Source organism: Sinohyriopsis cumingii, chromosome 5, assembly GCF_028554795.1.
Source record: "Sinohyriopsis cumingii isolate HCF-2022 chromosome 5, ASM2855479v2, whole genome shotgun sequence".
NCBI classification, from domain to species: Eukaryota; Metazoa; Mollusca; class Bivalvia; order Unionida; family Unionidae; genus Sinohyriopsis; species Sinohyriopsis cumingii.
This window is the reverse complement of record NC_142965.1, coordinates 85,942,045-85,967,444: the sequence shown is the minus strand read 5'-3', so window position 1 is coordinate 85,967,444 and position 25,400 is coordinate 85,942,045. Positions and strand designations below refer to the sequence as shown.

At 36.0% G+C, this 25,400-nt stretch overlaps 1 protein-coding gene across 1 annotated transcript in view; it reads left to right on the top strand.

The window, feature by feature from the left end:
- Positions 1–25,400, top strand: part of LOC149799666 (SCO-spondin-like) — a 123,598-nt gene that overhangs the window by 7,374 nt on the left and 90,824 nt on the right. Inside the window, exons 5-13 of the mRNA XM_089959020.1 lie at positions 278–430; positions 934–984; positions 1,868–2,020; positions 2,807–2,977; positions 4,518–4,688; positions 13,830–14,000; positions 14,647–14,817; positions 16,626–16,796; positions 17,769–17,939. Coding sequence (XP_089815146.1) covers positions 278–430; positions 934–984; positions 1,868–2,020; positions 2,807–2,977; positions 4,518–4,688; positions 13,830–14,000; positions 14,647–14,817; positions 16,626–16,796; positions 17,769–17,939 — 1,383 coding nt within the window. The remainder of the gene's footprint in view (positions 1–277; positions 431–933; positions 985–1,867; positions 2,021–2,806; positions 2,978–4,517; positions 4,689–13,829; positions 14,001–14,646; positions 14,818–16,625; positions 16,797–17,768; positions 17,940–25,400) is intronic.

Sequence of the window (25,400 nt, the reverse complement as noted above, 5' to 3'; positions counted from 1 at the left end):
ATTTGCGTCAAAAGGAAGGTGTACCTTCACTGAAGACCATAACATTTTCGTCTCCCTTTATAAATAGCATTTGTACCATATGTTGCTGCGTATCAGATCAGCGTTTTACATTGCATCTACATAAAGACAAGCAACTGATTCATTTGTTGGTTTTTGTGTTTGTCTTTTATTGTTTGCTAAATAGAAATATGAAGAAAACCTGTGTATAAACAACGAATACAAAATAAATGTATCTCCCTTTTAAAAAGCATTACCATGACAGTCTTATAATATGCAGCATGGACTCCGTGGACAGAATGGTCAATTTGCTCTTCGAGCTGCGATGAAGGTTTTCAAGCAAGAGCCAGGACGTGTGACACAGGAACGAACCAGGACTGCGGTGATAGTTCAACCCATGAAGTTCAGAGATGTAATCATGGTTCATGCCAAGGTAATTTGTATGATAGTTCAACCCATGAAGTTCAGAGATGTAATCAGGGTTCATGTCAAGGTAATTTGTATTGTAAGATGAGTGGAAATTATCATTTTCTGAGAATTTCTATCTGATAATATTCTGATGCAATACTTACCGTGTGCGAATATACGCTGACAATAGATCGAAGTTGTGAAGTTAGATTATATATAAATATATATATATATATATATATATATATATATATATATATATATATATATATATATATATATATATATATATATATATATATATAATCAGTGTTGCATTGGTTCATAGTCGTTATTCCAAATGATTTGAATTGGATATTTCTTGTCTTGTATCTAGATTTTATTTTAAACGCCATCAATTTCCAAAACAATATTTTGAAAAGATATACACACATGCCTCAATCGGTGTTAAGTATGGAGAGCAAGTCATTTTCAGAACAAGCCAAATATTCAAAATACAAGATAAGTTTATTATTTTGATTTTTGCAGCAGCAAGTACATCCCCAATACCTACCATAACTGGAACAAGACTCCCAGGAGGTAACCAATTATATCGCAAGATAAGAATAAAATGATTGTAACTGGTTTAAAATTAAATCGACTTAACTTTATTTACTTCCGATCAACTTATTTGATTGTGTGATAAGCTTTTCTGTTTATATTATAATATGCCTTATTTAATATATGTTAATGAAAAAGCAGACATTATCAGTATACAGGCATAAATATATAATGATTCGTGCTTCTAAAGTTCATTGTTAGTCTTGCATATATCTTTTCTTCTGATATTACATTGTTGGAATGGAAACAAAGTTAAGTGATCCAGATTAGAACCGCGCGTGATGTTAGCGTAATACACACATCCTATTTCAGCCAATTAAAGGCATTCATTGCTTAATTAATTTCTAAGGATACCAATGTCGAAGATATAAAGAATATAAGGATTGAAGGCTAGAATCCCAATTTAGTGCCGTCGCGTTTCATTTTGGAAAACAAAATGCAATTAGGAAAACACTACATTAGTCCATACAAGAAACTGATTGAAATCCGAAAATATTATATAAAGACATAAAAGAAAGTTCATATACAAACTTGCTAGCATCCGGTAAGAATTAATATCTGGTTAAATGCCTCCTTTCCAGTGGCGGATTAAGGCTCACTGGTGCCCTAAGCACTGACAAATCTTGGTGCCCCCTCCTTTCCACGTACACCTGGGAAGATAGCCCTAGGGTGCACTATGATCAAGAAGCAGAACATTATGATCAATTTGCACTAGTTTTATCCTTTTTTTTAACAAATCTTCATTCGTTTTTTTTCTTTTCACCCTTTTCTCAACTTTGTGGTGCTCCCTTTGGCCCTAGTGCCCTAAGCACGTACTTAGTCTGCTTAATGGTTAATACGCCTCTGCTCCTTTAAAAATCAGTATGGTCAGAATGGTCAACTGAAGTGGTCCAATGCTCGGTAACGTGTGATGCGGGGGTCGGAGAAATGACAAGAAAATGCAGTACTGGTTTTGACTCAGATTGTAATGGACTTGACTACAAACTGGTGCCATGTAATCCACGTCCATGTGCGAGTAAGTTCTACGTCTTCAACTAACGCTTTTAATAAAATGGCTATTTACATTTCTACATCTTCACAATCAGATCAAACAAACAGAAAACATATCGACTTCCGTTTGAGCCTAAGATCACGTTTACTGTCAGCTAATCACAGGTTATTCATCGTTTGAAAATTCACTTTTGACTCCGTGAAATTAAACTCTAAATATGAAAGCAGGAGTTGTGTGATTTTTGAGCCTTATGCATATATTAGTATTCAAAGCTTAACCTTTATTTATATTAAACTCTTTGTACTGTTCATTGTCAATAGGACAATGTATAACCTTCCAAGTGAACTATTTCGTAACATATATTTTAATGCGATATGCTAGCCCCCATGCATGAGTAGAACACATGGTTAAGTTTTGACTTTTTAGGCGAACACAAAATGTATATAATAACTAAGAGTGGAGCATAAGCTAACTTTTCCTCTCCCTACATGTATTTTGTATAACTCTGTCTTTTCTTTCTTCTTCCACATGGTTCGCTACCGTTAATCTATCTAGCTATATAACTCTGTCTCTCTCTCTCTGTCTCTCTCTTCGTCTCTCTCTGTCTCTGTCTGTCTGTCTGTCTCTCTCTCTCTGTGGATGCACCAATTAGTTTTGTGACCTTGTGATTGACATTTCAACATTGTTTTTCTTTTTCTTTACTTTTATCCCATACCCTCTTTGTAATACTCCACGAGAAATATTTTAGCCCTAGTTCAATCTGCGACAAAAAGAGTTAATTATATAACTATTAGTGTCTTTTCTTCCTAGAGGATGGGTATTGGTCACACTGGTCAAAGTGGACATCTTGTTCACACACCTGTGGCCACGGACTTGAGTCGAGGTACAGGACATGCGAGTTCGATACTAGTTACGATCATGGAAACGATTGTACGGGATCAGCAAATGAAACTAGACACTGCTATTTCGGAGAGTGTCCAGGTAAATTCTTGTCATAAAAAGATGTATAGAAGATATATATAGATGTGATTAAACATAAGAAATTTGACTGACCGGAGTCTAAACCATATTCCTTGAAAATCATAGCTGTAAAATATCTTTAGAACAAAATAATTACTATTTACAAGGGCGTAACTTATTCCCGTTAGTGTATTTTGGATGCAAATGTCGCTGTAAATGGCAACCTTGAAATATAATCACGAACAATTTCTGCGAAATACATATCTTATACAACAGTTCCAAAATAGGAGCGAGGGCTAATTTTCAAATGTTTCTAAACATTCTTTAATCCAGGATGATGCACTTTCAGCATTAAGAACTTGCTTTACCCCAAATTGTTGATTATCCTCTCCGATAATATCTTTACTGGTATTAAGAATGATCCAATTTAAAGTCTCCATTAAGCGATCATGACAACTCAACATATTTAAATTGACTACTTTGAGGATATCTAGGTATTTTTAGTGGCTATCCGGACGTATTTAAATTGACTACTTTGAGGATATCTATGTATTTGTAGTCGCTATACGAACATATTTTAATTGACTACTTTGAGGATATCTAGGTATTTTTAGTGGCTATACGAACATATTTTAATTGACTACTTTGAGGATATCTAGGTATTTTTAGTGGCTATACGGACATATTTAAATTGACTACTTTGAGGATATCTAGGTATTTTTAGTGGCTATACGGACATTTTTAAATTGACAACTTTGAGGATATCTATGTATTTTTAGTGGTTATACGGACATATTTAAATTGACTACTTTGAGGATATCTAGGTATTTATAGTGTCTATACGGACATATTTAAATTGACTACTTTGAGGATATCTAGGTATTTTTAGTGGCTATATGGACATAATTCACGAGTGAAGGGGATAAACTGGATTGTCACAAGTATTGTAGATGTCCTTTTTGTTACGTACTTTAAAGCAGAAACCTTTGATTTTGTTCACGGCTTTTCTCTATTTTGTGCCAATGGAGTAAAGTAGAGATATCACAGAGCGGTTGTATCCATCAGACATCAGAGGGTAACATCAATAAACATAGAAGTCTAATGATTTTTAGTTATAAACATTTTCGTTCTTCTTTGTTTATTTCTGCATCCCAACTTGAGTATTTGTGTGTCCTTGGTAAGCTTGCAATGAAACAATCATACGAGTCAAGACGTTTTGAGATTTGGAATTTTCTTCGTAAAAGTCTAGCACATCATAACGCATTTTATACATCATAAACCTGTCCTTGCTTGAAGTAAACTCATGGCAAGCAGATTTGTATTTAAAGGGATGATTGTGCTCATGTTTATTTAACCTACCTTGGATAGTAATCCTTCGGATACTTCAACTATTAACTGTGGGAGATCATTCCAGATTTTCAAACTCTGTAAATAAATGTATGGTGTACGAGAAGCAGTCCATTATACACAAACGCTTTGAACTAAAATTTATATGCCATCATTCTTTAATAGATGTCTAAAACATGCCAAAGAATTTAAGAAGTATTTTAATTTTGTAAAGTTGATGGCAGTTGGGGAGTCTGGACGACGTGGACAATTTGCAGCAAAACGTGTGGTGGAGGAACACAAACAAGAGACAGAGATTGTGTGTTTCCAGACAACAACCCCAGAGGGTCAGACTGCGTTGGTGATGGAGAGGTTGCCCGTATATGCAACATACATGCATGTTCAGGTACTGATTATTATGTAATTATGTGACCCAGAACGAACAAGTCTACTCAGTAAATCACGAGAAGTAGATGTTATTGGTTACGAACAAGTCTACTCAGTAAATCACGAGAAGTAGATGTTATTGGTTACTCTTCATTTACATTACCTGACACTATATTCTCTTCGAAAAGTGAACAGCCCTAATAGAATCAAATACCTAATGATTATGGATAACTCTATACTGCTGTACAAAATCTCCATCTGTGTATTAATTAATCATTCCTTGTAATTTTGTTGTAAAGTCATGCAAATGCACATCACCCATGCGTCTCAAACTATGTTCTTTTTAATCATTTAAAGTTGTGCTCTGTATTGCTGCTCATTAAGAATAGTCCGCTCGTTTTATTGACTTCCCACTTACTATGTGAGGGGATATTGAAAAACACCTGGGACCAAACGAGGATAATGTAATTAATTAATTAATTAATTAATTAATTTTAAATAATAGCTGAAGAATTGTTAAGGTTTTGCTGTAGTAAAACACATTTAAATTCTAGCATCTAGGTGAATAGCTTAAATCGCGATGGTTTTTACAGAAGCTGTAAGAACAGTGGGATACTGTCACGTAGGTTTCATCATCGTAAACCTGTCCAATAAACTATTTCTAATTTTATGACCTTGAACTCATTTATACTGATGCATATATTACTAACTCCAAACGATATTGGTCATGCAACTGTTACAATCACAACAAAATTATTAGAATACTCAACTTTGTGTATTTCATCTAAACCTGTAAGAATTTGTCTAACTGATAATCATTGGTTAGACACCTAATGATAGGAAAAGGGACAGAACACGCAACTTTGCACTCGGTCATAGTAGGCCAAACTATTAGATTAAATACAAATGAATCAGTAATAAAGTAACAGCATCATAAGGTATGCCAAAGAGCAATGTATGAAATAAAGATGCACATCGTTCAGATTCCGAGACAAAACAAAAAGCAAAAGAGGTACACCCCAATACATCCATAAAAGTGGTACACGTGATGAAAGGCGATATAATGACAACAAATTAGTTTCCTGACAATGCAATGAATAACAGTACTGAAGAAACAAAAAATGGAACACTCCAAACTATAAAGACGAGTCAAAGATACTCTGCTCCTAAGCACTTTCGGAAGAGATAATTTTATGAGTTTTTCCCTTTAATCAACGACCTTTCCTATGCACAGGATGTTACCATATTTGTAAGAGATTCGCCCGTGGAAGCGGTAATTGCTTGCACCGGTAAAGGTACTTAGTCTATTCCGGTTATGTGACAAGATAAGTATCACACGAAGTTTTGATAGTTGTCAGATGCATTGGATTTTATTTTGGATATAATTTTATTTTTTATGAAAATGCACATATATTTGCACTATCTTGGAGTATCTTGATAACGTATGAGATTAGGTAGAAAATCATTTATAGTTTGTATTTGCCCTAGTGGAAAGTGGGACATTTTCGAAATAGGCTGCAAATATCTGACAGATTAGTCCGTCATGTGTCTCCATATCCTGATCTGATCGTCATTATTTACTATGCAGTTTAACATCGCTGTTTTTCATGGTTCCAAAATGAATTTTATTTGCAACATCGAACCAGTAGACCAATGTATGAGGGATAAATATGATGAGGCTTGCCGATCTCACAATTCCGTTAGCCATGGTAATTTTATTAGATCATACTATTTACAAGAATATTTGAAATTAACTAGCCGTATCTTTTAAACCGGTCAGTGAATTTCAACCAAACTTTAAAATATATTAAAAATATTAATATAAATATATTTATAAATATATAAATATATTTTAAAATATAAAAATAAATTCCTTCAAGGCACGTATGAAACTAAGACATAGTTTTGCTCTAAGACATTTTACATTAATAACTAAGAATATTATATTTCAAAAACGTCGTAATTGGAAATATAATAATAGAAAGAACAGAAACACTCATAGTGGAGAATAGGTTTACAATAAACCATGCATAACATTTATTGGGAAAAACCAGTTACCCCGAAAAAAGGACATTTCTGGATTCAGTTGGTGGAAGTGCAAGGATAAATTACCATACAACGACTTTAATTGTAACATTGAAAAATGAGTGGACATGCTTCTTTATGCAAGACAGCAACGGATTATCCTAAAAACATTTTTGCAAGATCAATTTCAAAACCATTTGGAGTTACGTAATCTGCAACTAATGTGAACAAGTTCAAATAACTAGCAATTACTGACCTAACAGAGGTATTAAATTTGAGACGGCATCGTTCCAACACATGAAGCCGTTATGACAAAATTCCAGGACCCTAAATTGAATCAGAAGCAAATATAATGTTTTTCGGTGAAGGAGACTTTCTATTACAAAATAACAAAGTTATGAAAACAGGCATTATCGACCGATATAATAATAATTTACAGATATCAGAAGACTCGTGTAAACTAGGATTCAACCCAACGATTAATATCAGCGTTGCAAAAGATGGTATTCCAAATGCTGCTAATCAGTGTACGGCAAGCTCAAAATTAAGAAGACAAAATCAAATGAATGCATGGGAAAGAAGAATTATAATGATGTTCGTACTCATTTCTTGTGTGATTACATCACTGGGGGGAGAATTATTGAGATAGCATAATTGCAATAAACCTCTCGCTTGAGTTATCACATGTACGTTTACTAAATTTGTGAATGCTATACAGATAGAATGGATAAACCTACAAAGAAATATTTTGCTACACAAAAATGTAATATATTTCGTTGACAAGATATTGCCTGCCGAATAATAATTTTCAGGTTTTCTAAATACAGCAGCAATTTGCAGCCGTCACTAATTTATATTTTGATGACAAACAAAAGCACGCATGCTCAATAAAGTTAATGTTAGTCATTTTTACTCTGACCGCTGACAATATAGCTTCATCCAGCTTAATCTGGTATTACTAATTTTAACACATTACATAGTCATCAAATCTTAAAATGAGACGTATGTTTCTGAAGTTGTTGTAAAATTTGTACATTAGTCCTTTGCATACTTCTGACAACATTTTGTTGAGTCCGACATCTCAAATTCACCATAAATTAATTTATTTAATTTGCTGTTCATGTTATTAAAACGCTGTAATAATTAATTTGTCAACAACGTTTGCTCTGCTTGCAAATGCAATGTTCTGCTGCCATAGCAAAAAAAGTTTTTATATATATTTTGTAGTCTTTATATCTTTTTCTCTATTTGTTTATCGAAGTGTCAAATATCAAGCGTCGGTAGTGAATGCTATATTGTTTGTTTCTTTACCAATGTACACAAGTTTTTTAACGTTCATAGCGTACGCTGAACTCCATTCAAAAGGTACACACCAGTTAATGTTGATAGCGTACCCTAAACTCCTTTAAAAAGGTACACACCAGTTTGTTAATTTTGATAGCGTACCATATTCTCCTTGATCAATGTACACAACAGTGTGTGTGTGTATATGATTAGGACATTTCAACGTAGCTTTTAACAATTTTGCAGTTATATCGCTACGATATCTGCAGTGTGGCAGTTTATAATGATGTCTAGCACTGGGGCATCATACCGCAGACACGCCGCATGGTGTCCCACCTAGTCACATTATCCTGACACCAGGCCGACCAGTCCTAACACTAATCCCTTAACGCTGAGCACCTAGCGATGTAGCTGTTAGTGCCATTTTTGTAAGTCTTTGGCATGACTCGGCCGGGGTTCGAACCCACGACCTACATCATCCGAGGCGGACGCTCTAACCACTAAGCTACCAGAGCGGTCACAACGGTTTGTTAAGGTTGATCGCATACCCAGTGCTCCTTCATCAATGTACACAACAGTTTCTTAATGTTGATAGCGCACCCTCTACTCATTTTTCAATATACACAAACGTTTTTTGCCTGGAGTTACATTTTCTGGAGTTAGCGGTTAGTCTTTGAAATAGTTATGCAAGTGTAATGAAATCTACTGTTATGTATATTTAATTTGCAATGTGTGTTTAATTAGTTTTGTTCACTGCTACAGATTGTAAGAATCTACGTGACTAACGACAGTTATTTTGTAAACAGCATAATATGAAGGTAATGTTTTATCTATCATTGTAGGTTACGTGTTAAGATAAATATTAACTGTAAACATGTTTACTTCAGTTTGAGTTCCAGATTCAGTTTTGATTCTGACCTTCGACTTCTCTGTAAACAGATTTTGTTTTATATTTGTTATATATTAAAACAGAAATAATCGCTCCGATCTTAACCTCCGAAAGTACAATCAGTGTTCTGTTGTGTTCTTTTCAATTTGAGAAAATTCACTTATTTAAATAATTTACTTTAATTATGAAATGCTCTTTGATTTTCAGACTAAGACACCATTTTGGAAATAAGGTGTATTTATGTTGGATTATATCATTGTGATGCATCAAGTCTGTTAACACATTGCCACATTCCAACCTGTGTGTCATGTATATAATCCCATAAATTAAAACTTGCTTCAAATGCTAATCCAAACATGCTATGCCAATGGGAAGGGTGTAGATTTTAATATTCAACTTGAATACAGTAGGTGCTGAACCTTAATATATACACGTCAAGTCATCATGGTTACACAGCTTTTGTGATAGAGCTTCACCAACTCCAACTTTTTCAATTATGTTCCACTTACTGATGTACAAAATGTTTGCTAAACAACACTATTATTCCTCTCCTATGTGAAAAAAACAGGATTTTAATTGTTTTTAATATGTCGTATACTTACATTGCAGGTTTACTCAGCGCATAACATGATGTTTGAATACAATTTTTTCCTCTGTAAATTATTGCTTTTTTCTCTTCTGGATTATTTTACAGTTCCAACAAAGTTCTAGCGAAATGTGTTTGTCTTATTTGATTGTCCAATATGTATCCGATTGTACCATACACATCATACACATTGTATCAACTTTCTATGTAGTCGATCCTTAACAGCTATGGCGACCATACTTAGCTGAATTTATCCGCATATGCATTACGAGGATCCATTCAATATCATAATGAAAAAGACTTGACACTTTAAATTCGCTTTTAGTCGTCTATTAATTTCACAATTGAAATTTCGTCTGGCATTATATGTACCGAACTATGTTATTGCGAAGACTTTGCGTTCTATTAATTTTTTTTCTGGCGTATAGAAAAAGTCACTCCATTTTCATTGATATGTTTCTGTCCGTTTCGCTTCATTATTTGCATGATACCAAACATGAAAATGGTAAATTTCAACAGCATATCGCAATCTATATTTATAGTCCTTAGGACCAACATGTTAAAGTCATATTACTTTGCCAACTTGACTTTCACTTTTTCAGTTGTTCTAACATGATTGATGTAGTTTGTCTAATCTGCACCTACGGTTCCTACTGCTGTGCTCTCCACCCTTCCGATATGTTATCTATCATCATCATGTGGTCGTCGAGGCATTGTGCTGCTGAACATTTGACCAGTTCCCTCCACTTGTCTCGATCATGTGCCAATGCCTGTGTCTCCGCAAAACTTTTCCTGGTCCATTATATGATGTTGTCAGTCCACTTTCTTCTCTGTCTACCTCTCCTTGGACGCTGCCCTGCAGGACTGTTGTGGATAGACTGTTGGCTCTAGTGACATGGCCATACCAGTTCAGCTTTCTCTTTTTGACGGTGGTGAGGAGGTCCTCATATTGGCCTACTTTGCGCCTGATAGTGTTACGCACTTCTTCATTTGTGATGTGGTCCATGTAAGAGATGCCAAGGATGGTTCTGTAGCATCTCATTTCAAGTGACTGGATTCTTCGTTGCAATTCTGCTGTCAGGGTCCAGGCCTCACATGAATACAAAAAGAGTGAGATGACTAGAGCTCGCAATAGTCAGATTTTAGTTTTCAGACAGATGTTCTTATCTCTCCAGACGGGTTTTAGCTTTGACATAGCTGCCATTGTTTGTGCTGCTCTTGACAAAATTTCGGCTCCTGATCCCTCTTCAGTGATTATGGAACCAATATATTTGAACTGGCTCCTGTTTCCAGTTCATGTCCTCTGACTTTAATCTTGGCTGAGATTTGTTTGCCACTATTTGTCATCAGCTTTGTCTTCTCAGCACTTATCTCCATGTCAAATCTGGAAAATGTTTCATCCAGGTTCTTCACTAAGATGGGAAGCTCGTCTTCACTGCCTGCCAGCCCATCAATGTCGTATGCAAAGCGGAGGTTGGTAATGTTACGCCCTTCAATGCTGACTGTCCCACAGTGGTTTTCCAGGGCTTCGCTCATGATGCGCTCCAAGTAGATGTTGAAAAGCGTGGGTCATAGGAGACAGCCTTGACGCACTCGCACTGTTGTCTCGAACCAGTCCCCCACAGAACCTTGGGAAATTACTGCACTGGTAGCCTTGGCGTACAGCTGCTTGATGGCATTGGTTAACGTTTGACCCATTTTATACTTCTTCACTGTGGCCCACAATGCATCATGCCACACTCTGTCAAAGGCCTTTTCGAAATCTATGAACACATGGTAGATGTCTTGTTGGTGTTGCGAGTACTTTTCACACAGAACCCTGAGACTGAATATTTGCTCTGTTGTGCTTCCTCCACTCCGGAACCCGGCCTGTTCTTCAGCGATTATTTCATATGCTTGTGGTTTCAGTCTGTTCAAGATGATCTTCAGCATTACCTTACTAGCATGGCCGATCAAACTGATAGTTCTGTAATTTTGGCACAGCTGGAGATTGCCTATTTTGGGAAGTGTTAAAATCAGTGAATGGGTCCATTGTGTTGGCCATTCACCTGTCTGCCAGATCTTCTTGCAGATGTTTGTTAGTAGCTCTTTCACTGATTAACCCCCCCCCCATTCTTGACAAGGTCAACTGGGATGTTGTCTACTCCAGCTGCCTTCCCATTCTTCAGTGCTTATTATTGCTGACTCCACCTCTTCTTTGAGAATCTGGAAAGCATCATCATTTGAGGAGTTTGGAACTTCAAGCACATCTGGGTCTCCTGTGGACTGATGGTTGTAGAGTTCTTTGTAATACTTAGTCGATCTTTCTGCAATGTCACTCGCTTATGTGAGGCATTTTCCATTTATCCATGCCTACTTATATAACAAATACATTTTCAATTTTTGCATGTACTGGATTTTATACCTGACAACATTCAAATCAATTAATATTGTAGCATGAGGGTATCTGATCATATTTCGGCAGTATTTAACACTGACGTCATAGCATACAAGAAAAATGCTACATTCTGATTTCTTTTCCTAAAATGATCAAGTGTTCTTAACCCTTTCAGACAAACAGATCTATGGGTTTCTTTACAGCGGATGATACATATCCATGCGCAATGCTATTGTTAAGTATTTTATCCAGTCAAACATTCATCTTGTACTTTCGTTTATTCCCGTGAAATCTTTATATGTAAAATATGTAATAACTGTTATCTGATATTAACCATATCTTCTCTATTCAACATATGTAGAGCCAGTTTTGTTTAATACAAATGTATATACTTAGCTATGTCTCCATTATAGGTGGAACATTGCACGAATCTCTATTCGTTATGATTCATTTATCAAGGGCTTAGTCATATATCTTTTTTTCTGGGTTTGAAGGCGTACTAAAATGTGTTTTAATTCTGGTGTTGGTGAAGGTGCGCCAATCTTAATTTTTATTATTTGACTATACATATTTCATGATATGTTATATACATGGTTTAATGTGAACTGTATAGACAGAGCGAGAAAAGGATATAAACAGTGTTTGTATTTGTGTGCAAAAATGGCAAGGAAACAAACTGGATTTGCCACCGTTACAAGTAGGCATTTACTCTAAACAGGCACTCGCTTTGATCAGGTGTATAAATAGGCATTACCCAAGATCATTAGCAGATATGAAATATAAAATAGTGTTTCAGTTGTAAAATATATTGCCAATATCTTTTATTTTCTCTAAAATAATATTTGTCATGTGAAAAGCTGGCACAATATTACTTCTGTTATCGTGTTCTTAAAATAAATCCCACGTATATTTGTTACATCTTTGTTTAATTATCCGATTTTTGAAAGTTTTTGATGAGATGACGCCATTAGTCTGGAAGACGTTTTCACAACATCGTCCAATATTCAGTAAAATATGGCCATTGTGTGCTTTACTATTTTCTACCCTATACAGCGGTTTTCATAATTTGCGTCTGTGACAATACAGTAACACAGGTATAACATAATTGATTAATTGACAACGTGTACAACTGTTATTTCGGGTGTATATCATCGCTTTAGAAGTGTTATGCTTAAATTATCCAAGCTTCTCAACAAATTCGGCCCTATTAAGTTGACAAAAGGAAGATAACAAAATATTTATTTACAAATTTAATTTTGAATTTTTTCCATATTCATGAACATCCGCAATTTGATTTCGACTTTGTTCCGCATTAGGCTTTTGCAGTTTCTGTCTTTTGTCGATTTGTAATGAGACAATAAGTGCAAGAAATTAGTCATATTATAGATTTTAAGACCCAAAGTGTTCAATGGATTTTAGATTCTACTTCAGACATGATGTGTCATTCCAAATCTATGATACACATCACTTCCTCTTTAATTTTGTCGTATCCCTATATAAATAAATACTACTTTCCATAACGGTCATTGTTGCATTTGTTTTTTGTGTGTTTTTTTTCTGTTGTTTTTATTTTTTGCTTTACCAGTATGTTTGTTTTCTGATCCTTACACGAGTTGGTAAAAGTGTAATAAATTACTATACAATATAACTGTACATTACTGAGTGCGAAAAATGGCATGCTCCGCGCTCAGATTGCATATCCTTTCTTCCCTAACTTTAATTCGCTGCTGCCTCAGCAGCACGCATCGGGAACATATAATAATAAATGCTTACGCAAGGCAATTCAGTAATAGGTTGTTAAGATAATGTCCAAGTGAATTCTCAAATTATATCATATTATCCAAATATCATTAAAGCAGATGGTTTACCATTGGATACACTACAATGTTCATTATGAACTCATAATATCATCCAATTTATTGCCGTATGTTATATTGTTTACAATGATGACTACGTTGTGTTACATTTCGATGTTTTACCGTTAACATTTGTTTTAAAGTGGATGGCAAATGGTCAGAATGGTCCAGTTGGTCTCAGTGCACACAGTCATGTGACGGTGGCATCACATTCAGAGCACGCGCGTGTGAATTTCCGCCAGGACATCCACATGGTGCTAAATGCACTGGACCCGAAACTGACAGCATGCTCTGCAACACGGACCTGTGCACAGGTATGGTACAAGTACATACTTTTTTCACAGTTTTTATGTCATTTTTCTTAAAGAAAGTTTCGTTAAATATATAAAGTAGTTGGTATTAATCATGGCTTACGACTGTAGTCGTGTTTACCTTCTAATTTATGTAGCTTAGGTAGCTTCTATTCAGTAAAACGTCTTCGGTTAAGCTGGAACTCTGTGGGGAAAAAATAATGGTGTTCGTATCAGTTGTGCTGCAAGGCATTTGGGGAAAGGAAGCATTTCTAACACTAATAACTTACTTGTTCCAAGCTACATACAGTACTAAAGTTAATCTTAAATTGGTATGCAGCTATCAGTGGCAACTAGCTGATCCATGCAAGTGTACAATATGTAAAAGGAGTGATTCTAGACATGCCCAATGGGTAGTATGGAATCGGAAACGGACATTTTACGTGACTCAAATGAATATTTGTGACGTACTAAACCAAGTATATAGTGATAATTTGCCATATAGAAACATACTGGAAAGGTTGTTTTGTTTAGTAAACAGTCTACATGAATACATGAGTCTATTTTAAGAATCAGACTGAGATAATTGAATCGAAAATGTGAAATTCTGAAACTTTTAACATATGTATTATTGTTTTTTATATTGAATTAGTGTTCGCTTTCACTTCAGCTGATGGTTCGTGGTCAGTTTGGTCGGCATGGACGTCATGCACGGTCACTTGTGGTGGAGGTGACAAATATAAAGGTCGCTCTTGTCTATTTTTAAGTGGCCATCCCCATGGAAAGGACTGCGTTGGAAATTCCATAGAAGCAACAGGCTGCAACAGTGACATGTGTCCTGGTAAAACAGCACCATTAAAATTGATCAGTACCATTTTCGACAAACCTTCTTTACATTAACATTCCCAGTCACATTTAAGTGTTCTTTAATAGTTGGTCATGTATTGACGATGCAAAGAACATGTACCGATTAGATTTCAAAATAATGTTGTGTGTATTTTATTATTTGTTCCTTTTTCTTAATGATTATATGTTACATACATCTATAGTTTGTACTTGACCTTGTCCAAAGTCAAGTTGTACCTGACCAGCGACATTTATTTTGCTAAAAAACATAACACATGGCTATTATTTCTGTATGAACGTGGATTTTATATTCACGTCATTGTCAATAGAGGTCAACATGTTTGTTTGAATCTAAGTCTAGGACTTGGTTTTCCACTTGAAATTTCCTTAACATGCTGACAACGTTGAATATTTTATAGAGGAGACTGACCTACCCCTGACTTTTTATTGTATCTTAGTTTTTATAGTATGGTTTACTTGAAAAAGTACTAATTCTTGCCTTAATATCTGAAGCAGAATCATTCTTATTGTTGTGCTCATTATTTCATTTGGGTCGATTTATTTATTCACATTATTATTCATTTGAATTCCAAAGTGCTCAGTAATGTTCTTGAACTGTAACATTAATTTGGAATTAAAGTGAATTCAGATGAAGTCATTTTGGATTATATTATTGTGATATATCTAAAGACTGCGAGGACATCGTCACAATCTAGACCCTTGATATATTAGCACATAAGAGACTAAATGCACATCCACAAATTCATTATTGTAACTTATTTGGAATATCAGTGGAATTCAATTTCTTTTAAACATTTAGAATAGTGATAAAACGTTTAGGACTTTAGGTATTTCATTCACAATACTTCATTCATAATACTGTAAGTTCCTTTCAAAGTTTCACTTTGCATTCTGGGGACATACATTATTTGTTGAATTTTGTAAAACAGGTTGATTTCATCTTTTCTGGTACTTAGTTTAAAACTATAGAGTCATAACAAAAATTGATATGCATGAAATAACAAATGCTGGTTTTTGTTATAAATCTAAATGCAACCTTCCATGTGTATGGAAGCTGACGTGTATTCGAGAATGAACGAATTCACTGTACTATGGTATACCAAAGAAAGTTAGACACTTTCTTGCAATGTATTTAATACAGAATAGTGATAAAACGTTTAGGACTTTAGGTATTTCATTCACAATACTTCATTCATAATACTGTAAGTTCCTTTCAAAGTTTCACTTTGCATTAATATGTCAATTAAATCGAACTTGGACAATTCATGATCAACGCACACAATTTCTTCGCTTGGTACTCATATACATATAGGGCATCTTTTTTACCCGTTACTGGCCTCGGTGATATTCTTATAGTTGTTGTTGTTGTAGGGTTTAACGCCATTTTTCAGCACGATAGGCTATACATGGCGGCCAGTATTAATGGTGGAGGAAGAATCCGAAAAACCCCGGAAAGAACCACCGACCCACGAGAAGCTACTGGCAAGCTTTCTCACATGCCCACATTGGCTGAATCTTAGACTCGAACCGCCGCAGACAGAGGTGAGATGGCAGTGATCCGTAACGAAGAGCGCTCTAGACCACTCGGCCACTCGGGGCCCCTATTCTTATAGTACCCTTGGTTGTAACAATATAAATATACAATCCAGACTATTTCAATCAAAGACAACCCACTAGATAGTATAACTACTTTAATATGTGCTTAAGCTATAGCAACTGCGCTCATAATAATTCTTTTAAAAATTATATCTCAGGTGTAATTTTAAATCTCTTCACTTAAAGTGGATGGTCATTGGGATTCATGGTCCATTTGGTCAACATGCACCACTTCCTGTGGAGACGGTACCAAGGTGCGAACCAGGAACTGCACCTATACGGACGGTGTCCCGCGTGGTAATCCTTGTGATGGCAAACACTCAGAAACAACGTCATGCAACCAAACTCCGTGCCCAGGTACTGAATATGTTGCTGACACTACTAAATTGTCATAAAGTGTAAAATATTTAATATTGCTTCCAGTTATAATATCTTGAACCAACAATTTAATCAAGTCAATAATTATTTTTCTCAAAGTTTCTTCTTCGTCTAAAAGACAAACTTATTCTTAAAAGTATTACCTTTCAAACTCTGATGATATCGCTTTGAATAAATATTCTCTATCGTTAATTAAAAGAATTAAAATTTCGTATAAAGTGATTCGTCTCAGATATTTCCTCGAACAATTTATTACTCACATTACAAATTTACCCACTTATCTTTCAAGTTCAAAACTTGTTTTCCAAAAGATTTTATCGCAACTAATAACAAAATTATCTCTCATTCTGATTAATAAAGCAACTGTTGTTTCTTGTATTAAAACTCAGGGTTGTATTTTTTGCTAAAGTGCAATGACGTGGCACTTCTCACAGATTTAACCAACACCTCTCATAGTGTCTGAACTAGGTCATATTTACTATGACAGTAAGTTTATCAACAATCAAACAGGGCACAATGCTCGTTGCCATGCGTTAGTTTCAATTAAAAGACATCTGTTGTTTTGGTAGAAAATATAGGAATCATACCAAAACGTTATGTTGTTTGTTAGTTGTATACGTCTGAATATAAGTATACCAAGTAAGATACGTATATCAGTGACTCTTCCAAGATATGTCGGCAAAGAATCTCGCATTCTTGTTCATAATTCCAGTCCAGTAAATATATATGAACTTATGATAAAATATTGACATACTCTTTGGTTGTTTCTTTCCATCAAATATAGATTGCACTCCCCAATGTCTAGGAAACACAACATAAGATAATTTGTTTTACAACAGCCATGTCAAAGATTTTTTTACGTGCCAGTATATGGTGTTTATCCACCATCTCACAAAACAATGAAGTGCAATGCTGATGATTGTGAAATATTCATTCTACTTCAAAACACAGTTGATGGCGTATGGTCAGTATGGGGCATGATGTCGCCGTGTTCTGTAACGTGTGGAGATGGCGAAAGAACAAGAACGCGGACGTGCATTTTCCCTGACGGGGTGCCTCATGGCAACAACTGTACTGGGCATAGTATGGTACATAGACCCTGTCCCAAGGCAGCTTGTGCAGGTAAAGCAGGAAACAAATGACTAAAACTCAATACATGTATGCATCAATGCGTGCATGTACGTATATATGAATGCATTTGGGTTTTTTCTTCTCTTTTTATCATCCTGTCTGCTTGAATATATATATATATATATATATATATATATATATATATATATATATATATATATATATATATATATATATATATATATATATATAACTTAAACACACAGTTATAAATTATCAATTGGCATTTTGCATTTTGTCTTGCCATATTTAGGACAGATATTGTACCATTCCATCTGGTCACATCCTCATTGCCAATCAGTCAGTAGAACACATAACTTCTCACAATTAACGCTATGGTCACATTCGAATAATTACTTTGAAAAATATGTATTGCTGTATTAGAACTGCATGGTTTGAAATAGAGCCTATTTTCTATTTGGTTCCGCTCTACAGGTATTATGTTCCTCTGAGAGAGGGATCAGTAATTGGGTAAGCTGTTTGTATTGGTAATATGGACAATGAAGAGAATGTTTTCATACCTTTATTCTAATTTTATGAACTGTAACTCAACGACCTTTCCGATGTAGTGATTATGGAAATTATGCCTTATCTCAAGAAGACAGTTGTCAAAATGGCAGTGAGGAGACCGACAAGTTTCTGCCGTTAATGTTAGTATATGTGGTATCCACAAATTCACTGCTTATTCTCATCAACTTCAGGTCCGTAAACTTGCTTGGTGTGTCTTCTGCACGTCGTCATAATTAAGCAACACTGCCAAGACTAGATAGTCATTTCGAAAATAAAATTCAAACATCTGTTTGGTAGGAGTTTTTACATTCTCATTATATAATAAACTTGCCATGCTTGTGAATTCCTGATATTTTTGTCATTGTGCCATTATGGAAGGAGAACAGGCTATTATTTAGAAGGTGCCATTTACAAAAACAAGGCTTCTACCAAAAATGAATAAAACCTGCTTTGCATAAAATTTCTTTTAATAAAATGGGAATAGCAACTTAGACAAGGGGTGGTGGTGGTATTTTACATATCGGTCGGAAAGCTAAACCGAGTCGTCTAACGTGTCATTCCCCCCCCCCTTGACCTTGTCTGTCAAAGTCTATGTGTCTTCGTTCCCCCGATATTCACTCTGTGGATAGAAAATAGTAACGGTGTCAGGTAACATAATTAAATCGCTGACATATCAATAATAATGAGTGATTAGGGGCTAACTATATAATCTCGTACAGCTAAAGTAGCTCGACAACGACTAGAGGCAATTAAGAAATATCTCCCGGTCCGTGATTCTATCAAACAACAATTACGAGCGCGTCAGGATGTTCGAGTGGAATCTGCAGAAGATGCGGCGGAATTATTTAAACCAGTTAGAAAGACTGCTCAATGTCTTCTTCCAACCGGAATAATAGTAGAAAGAACTAAAAAAGTAAAACAGATTTTACGAGATATAGCTGATACTCAACCAAATGTATCAGAAGGTATCGATGAAGCTCGTCTTGAGATTCTGATAATTAAAGATCGTATTCCAGAACCAGAAAGAAAAGATCGGCAAGAAAGAGTTAAAGTTGATATAATGGATACATATCTATGTTATTCTGACACCTGATCATATTAAAAAGCAACAATAAGTATCGAAAAACAATTATGGTATAAAAATATTTCTGAAATCGACAGCATTGGCCCAAATAAATTATCTCTGACAGAACGTCAGAACGTCAGATGAGGCACTTTAATAATGCCAAGACATTAAAGACCAGTATCAGACTTCATCGTTCTGCGGCTGCCATTAATGATATAGTACAGACTGGTGGTGTATTTCCACTTCTTTCAGCTATATCAGCACTGATTGCAGATGCAGCTTCAGCGGTTGCTATCGCAGCTCCGCTTAATGCTGTTGAAACTGCCAGAATGACACTGAGAGCAACATGACACGATCTGACCTAAAACAAGCAGGCAAAGTCTAAGATTACCAAGAACACGGTACGGTCAAGATCTGAGACTACCAGGAAACCACTATCGCTAACAATGGCGATGGCGTTAAAACGGCGTGTTAGCACGCTACCTATGTCCACTTTCGATGTGCTTGATGCTGCTTGTCGAATAAATATACACATTGTTAAAGGATTTGTCATGCTTCATCAGTTACTTGTCAAATCACGTTGAAATGGGTTTCATAAATCTGGATGGTTGTGTTGGCCCAAGTACTCACTGGGTTGCATATGCTGTTGATACATTTTGTGTTAATTGTTTTGATTCATATGGATTGCCACTACCAAAAGAATTTTTAAGCTATATCGGTTGAGTGCCACGCACTTCACAAAAAGCTAGAGTTCCACATTCAACATCATCAAGACAGGCAAGAACAGATCCATCAAGGTCACAGACCACTAGTTGTTCACTAGTGAACGGTATACCAATCGTCGTTTTGAACACGTTAAAAATTTATAATGGCACATATTTATGGGAGATCTTCTACCGCTTGCGGTAGTATAAGAACATAGTCCAGGTGATGTTGATTTGTCAAAACATGCAACTAAAGATGACCTTGCTAAACTTATAAACCTCGCTGTGGTTGAAAAGAATGAAGTTATTGTTTTTTAGGATCAGTACGGACGGTTAGAAACAAGCTATACAAGGTGGGTTGATATTGTCCGACGAGTTCCTGATGCTGTCACTGATAATATCCCAGCATTTGCTCATGGCGGAAGAATCAGAGACTCGGACATATCAATCACGAAGACCAGAAACGAGACCGGCAATGAGGTAAGTAAACGCGTTGCTAAAACCGGTTATGCAATGACCGGTGAACTTAATATAAACGGAAATAAAATTGGTGTTTTGAGAGAACCAGCGTCTGACAATGATGCTGAAACAAAATAATTACGTGGACGTTCATGCAAATATGTTTACAAATCTTCGCAAAACCTTTCAGAAACCTGACAAATTCACCGATGATTTATTTGTAAGTCCAATGTTCGACAGTATAAGGCTCGCCGAAATTTATTCAAAACTCAGTCAACATAAAGACGTCAATCACAGCAGCGATGTCAGACATCGAAACGATTAACAAACGTCTCAGTGTTGTCAGAGATGCAAGAACTGTGTCGGACAGCATAGCGGTAATACAACGAGATATTGAAGAAGCTGCAAGAACACTCGCAGATATAACCAGTGGAATCCTTACATCGTTGATGATCATAGATGAGGCAGACAAGACAGAACTCTACTTTATAACTGCCGATAGGACCACGAAAAGTGTATTTGTGGATAGACAACTCGTACATCTATCAAATGGAACCATGCTAGGTATATCAGCTACTATGATGGTGATTCGCCACACTTTGCTCATTTAATAGCTTCGATGCTTGCATATGTGTCAATAAAGCTGCAATCAATGATCAACCGATTTTCTAATCAGACTCAATGCAAGATGGTGCGTGAGGCAATTCCAGAAACAACGATGATTTTTGGAACATATGACCTGACCTACTGACCTGATAGTTCCATATAGGAAAATAGTTCGTGATTCACTTCAAAGTAAATTATTCTCACTTGACAAGGCAACATTTCCAGATCTATCAGTCCCATTATGCTATCGCCCAGAAGATACCCGTAGACAGAATATTGACGTTGTGATTCCCGTTTCTAATAGTATATGTTTCTTTGAGATTGCACTGATGGGTGTCATAGAAATTCCAGGAGTAACCTCTTTACTCGGCTATCCCACTTGGTAGTGTTGCACCACATTCACGAGAGCTCTTGTCTGTGGAAATTTCCTGACCATACTGATATCCTAGCAAGTGTTCGATCAAATAGCTCAATGATGTGCCCTCGTCTCATGTTAACCTTATGTTGCTTCATCAGCGATATTACTGCACCATGACATTCTTTGCCAGGATCAACTTTGTAGCAACTGTGGTCATCGCAAGAGTCCACCGTGGCTAAATTCGATCAAACGCGGCTGAAACTTCATTTGTTGTTTTAGTTTGTAGCGTTTCTGCTTGTTTGTATCTATTGGCAAAGTGAACGACCAACAAAGTGGATTTGTATGTGCGTTTTTGACATTTACTTTTACCAGTGTCATGACGTAAAAACATATACCTAATGACCTTAGTTGTGAGTGATAACATCAAACCATCCGTATTTAAAATTTCTTGGCGGCGATAGATAAAATTGACATATTGCCTGTCGGGCTAATAAATTTAGGCAACATCACGTGAGATACCGGCTGCATCTGCGAGTTTATTGATCGCTGCTGTACCTTTCCAGTATCCTCCTGGACTATAATAAATTGACAAGATTATTACAATTATTGACAATGAATTGCCCGCTGACACCACTAACTTACCACTCATCGCCGATCTTAACAGCCATTGGGCTAGCGGTTCTCCCACAGATATATCTTTTAAGACTTTAACGTGTGAATAAACGTGACGTCTGCGATATGTAGTTGCAGTAGATTTAGCTTTTTATGCGCGACTTTAATGAGCACGACACACTTGATCAATCGCATTTACTCGCTATTCTCTTCGTTTTGGTTGATATTTTTGTCGAGTCAAATATCAAGTCGAGTTCAAGGACCACAATATTTATACCCCGAAAGATGTTTTTCGCCAGGATACTTAGCCCATGGAGTTCCTGGTAATTTTCTGAGTCCTTTAGCGATCAGTGGTGTTCCTGGTAATTTTCTGAGTCCCTTAGCAATATCACTACCCTTTGACGTCTCGCGAGACGACACAAATCTGTATTTGTTTGTACCACATTTCACGAAAGTACCTGTAAATGCATGTCGATTATTCTTCACCATTTTTTGGGAAAATTGCTGTTGTTTTTAATTCACTTGTATCAGTGAATTTTTCCATCGAAAACAGTATAATTTCATATCCTTATCATATTAGTAGAACATGGATGTGATTGACTTCTCAGCAATGCGAGAGCAGGAGCCAGTTAAGAATTATTCGTCATTGCCAAACTCTATTCGTGTCATTATCATAGGTCCATCTGGATCTGGATAAACTCAGTTGCTGCTCAACCTGATAATTAGATGGCTCAGATGGAACAAACTTGATTTAGGGGCACCACCCGTAGATGACAACGATGCTATAATAATTTTAGGAATTTAATAAAAATGCAAAAGATGAGGATGAGGATAATGATGGTATTGAATTTTTCACTTACATCGCTGATGCACCATCAGTTGATGATCATAACGGAAATATCAACAGTCTAGTTGTATATGATGATGTTATGCTTGACAAACAAACAAATCCATCCATATATTTTCAGGAGGCAGGCACAAACATACTGACGTCATATACGTCACGCAACGATGCGTTCGGATTCCTAAAGTGATCAGAAATAACTAATCTTTTGGTTGTCTTGAATTGTGTTCATACACACATGTTGAGGAACATCCACCTGACGTGGTGCTCTGGTGACATGGACATGATTAGGTTTAAAACGTTTTGTTAATGCTCATAACATTCTTTATGGTTTTATCTCCATACATTTACACCATCCAAGAACACGATATAGCATTGGTCTAGATAAAATAGTTGGTTGTGAGACCTGCCAACTGATACCGGTACATATTTTTACCCACAAGGTTAGTCTCGAGGAAACGAAGACACATATAAATTGGATATAATGTCAAGTTGGGTTTACTGACTTATTAGAGGCCTCAATGTATCTTTCTGACTTATGAGTACATTAATCACAAACAAAATTGTATGCAAAGCACTTTTTGTCCGTGTTTGGTTGAAGCATTGTTTTCGCGAATGAGACCTTCTAAATAAAACTCTATTCACTATTACCTGCTGCTATTGTCTTTCTAAAATCCTCAAATAGTTTGTTACCCACCATAATTGATCATTGGCATCGTTATAGACTCAGAATGGCGAGCTCCGAAATGTTACCTCGGCGTCTGGACACAAAGAAATAAAGGAGAAATGTTTTTTTCTTTGTTTTCGAGTGAAGACAAGAGAGATAAGTGCGTTTGATAATAATTAAGGTTCTGAAGAAACAAAACGACAAAATAAGCCTGAACTTGAATGTTTAGCCGGAATTAGTAGATAATTCCTCTTGTGTACTAAAATATAGTAACTTTAATATAGGCCAAACTGTATAAGTTTGAATTTTGACCCAAACGCAATATCATTCACTGTAAAATGCTTAACCCAGGCCTCTGGTTTAACACGTTTGGATAATGATGTTTACTGTTTGAATACTGGTGTCTACCTTTTTTATACTTTTGTCTACTGTTTGTCTACTGTTTGTCTACTGCTGTCTAACTTTTGTATACGTTTGTCTACAGTTTGGATAGACGATACAGTTGGAAACTTATCAGTAACTTTTGGGAGAAAAGCAACTCCTGCTTGATAAGCAATTAAGAATTAAAAATAGTTGTATATATCGTTTTGCATATCTGCCTAAAAAATTCATGTATTGACGGGCCATATATTTCTGCAAATTCATCATTCCATGCATCATTTCTGTGAATGCAAGAAATATGTGACGATGAGGTCATTATCATTTGTACTTTGATTTACATGTGCACGATAACTGATGAGAAATGAGACGATATGTTTTGCAAAAGGACGGGACGAAAAACCATTTCTACTTTCTGTCCTAACCGTAAATGTCCAGATATTGTAACTATAATAATATTTCCGTGTGAACGAATGTATAGGTTTCCCAAGTAACGCCATCTTCGCTAGCAAAGGTTAAATACGTTAACCCAAGCTACGCCTTGGCGGATTGATCACATATTTCAGTACTTCAGGTCTGTGCAATTCATTGGGTCCGGCGGTAAGCCACCACATTCAGTCAAACTAATGTTATTCAAATCTGAACACTGTTCCTACATGATCGAGACAAGCGTATAAAACAAATGCAATGGATTCATAAATAAGCAATTTTCTAACGCCGGTCCGTGTTGCTACTAATACATTTTCTCTCTCAAATACACGTGTAATATATTCTCTTCAGTATGTAATCATACTTTCGATGCCAAACTAAAGTTATAAAGCATCCTCTTGAGATCAGTCGTCCGCACCGTTTTCGGCTAATTTACAATGCAGTGTTGTTACACGCTGCTGGTTAGTGGGCATTACACGCTGGTGAAGGCAACTCATGAAATCCAATAGATGTCACTAAGACATCCTACTGAAATATGTGATCGATCAGCCAAGGTGTTGATAGGATTAACATATCTGAACCTTGGCTAGCTAAGATAAGTAACGTCTTCTGTGAGGAAGACCCGTCACGTCCTTCCTAATTTCAAGAATATTCGGACAGGTATACTGAAGCACTCTCCCAAGAATCAAAAGAACGTGCTTTTATCCATTATGCATTTATTAAAGTAATTTGTTTAGGGGTACTGGAGGCTTTATATACATATAATGCAATAGATGAATTTCCCCTGTGTATTAGTTTCAATGAACTTAACAAAAGTCA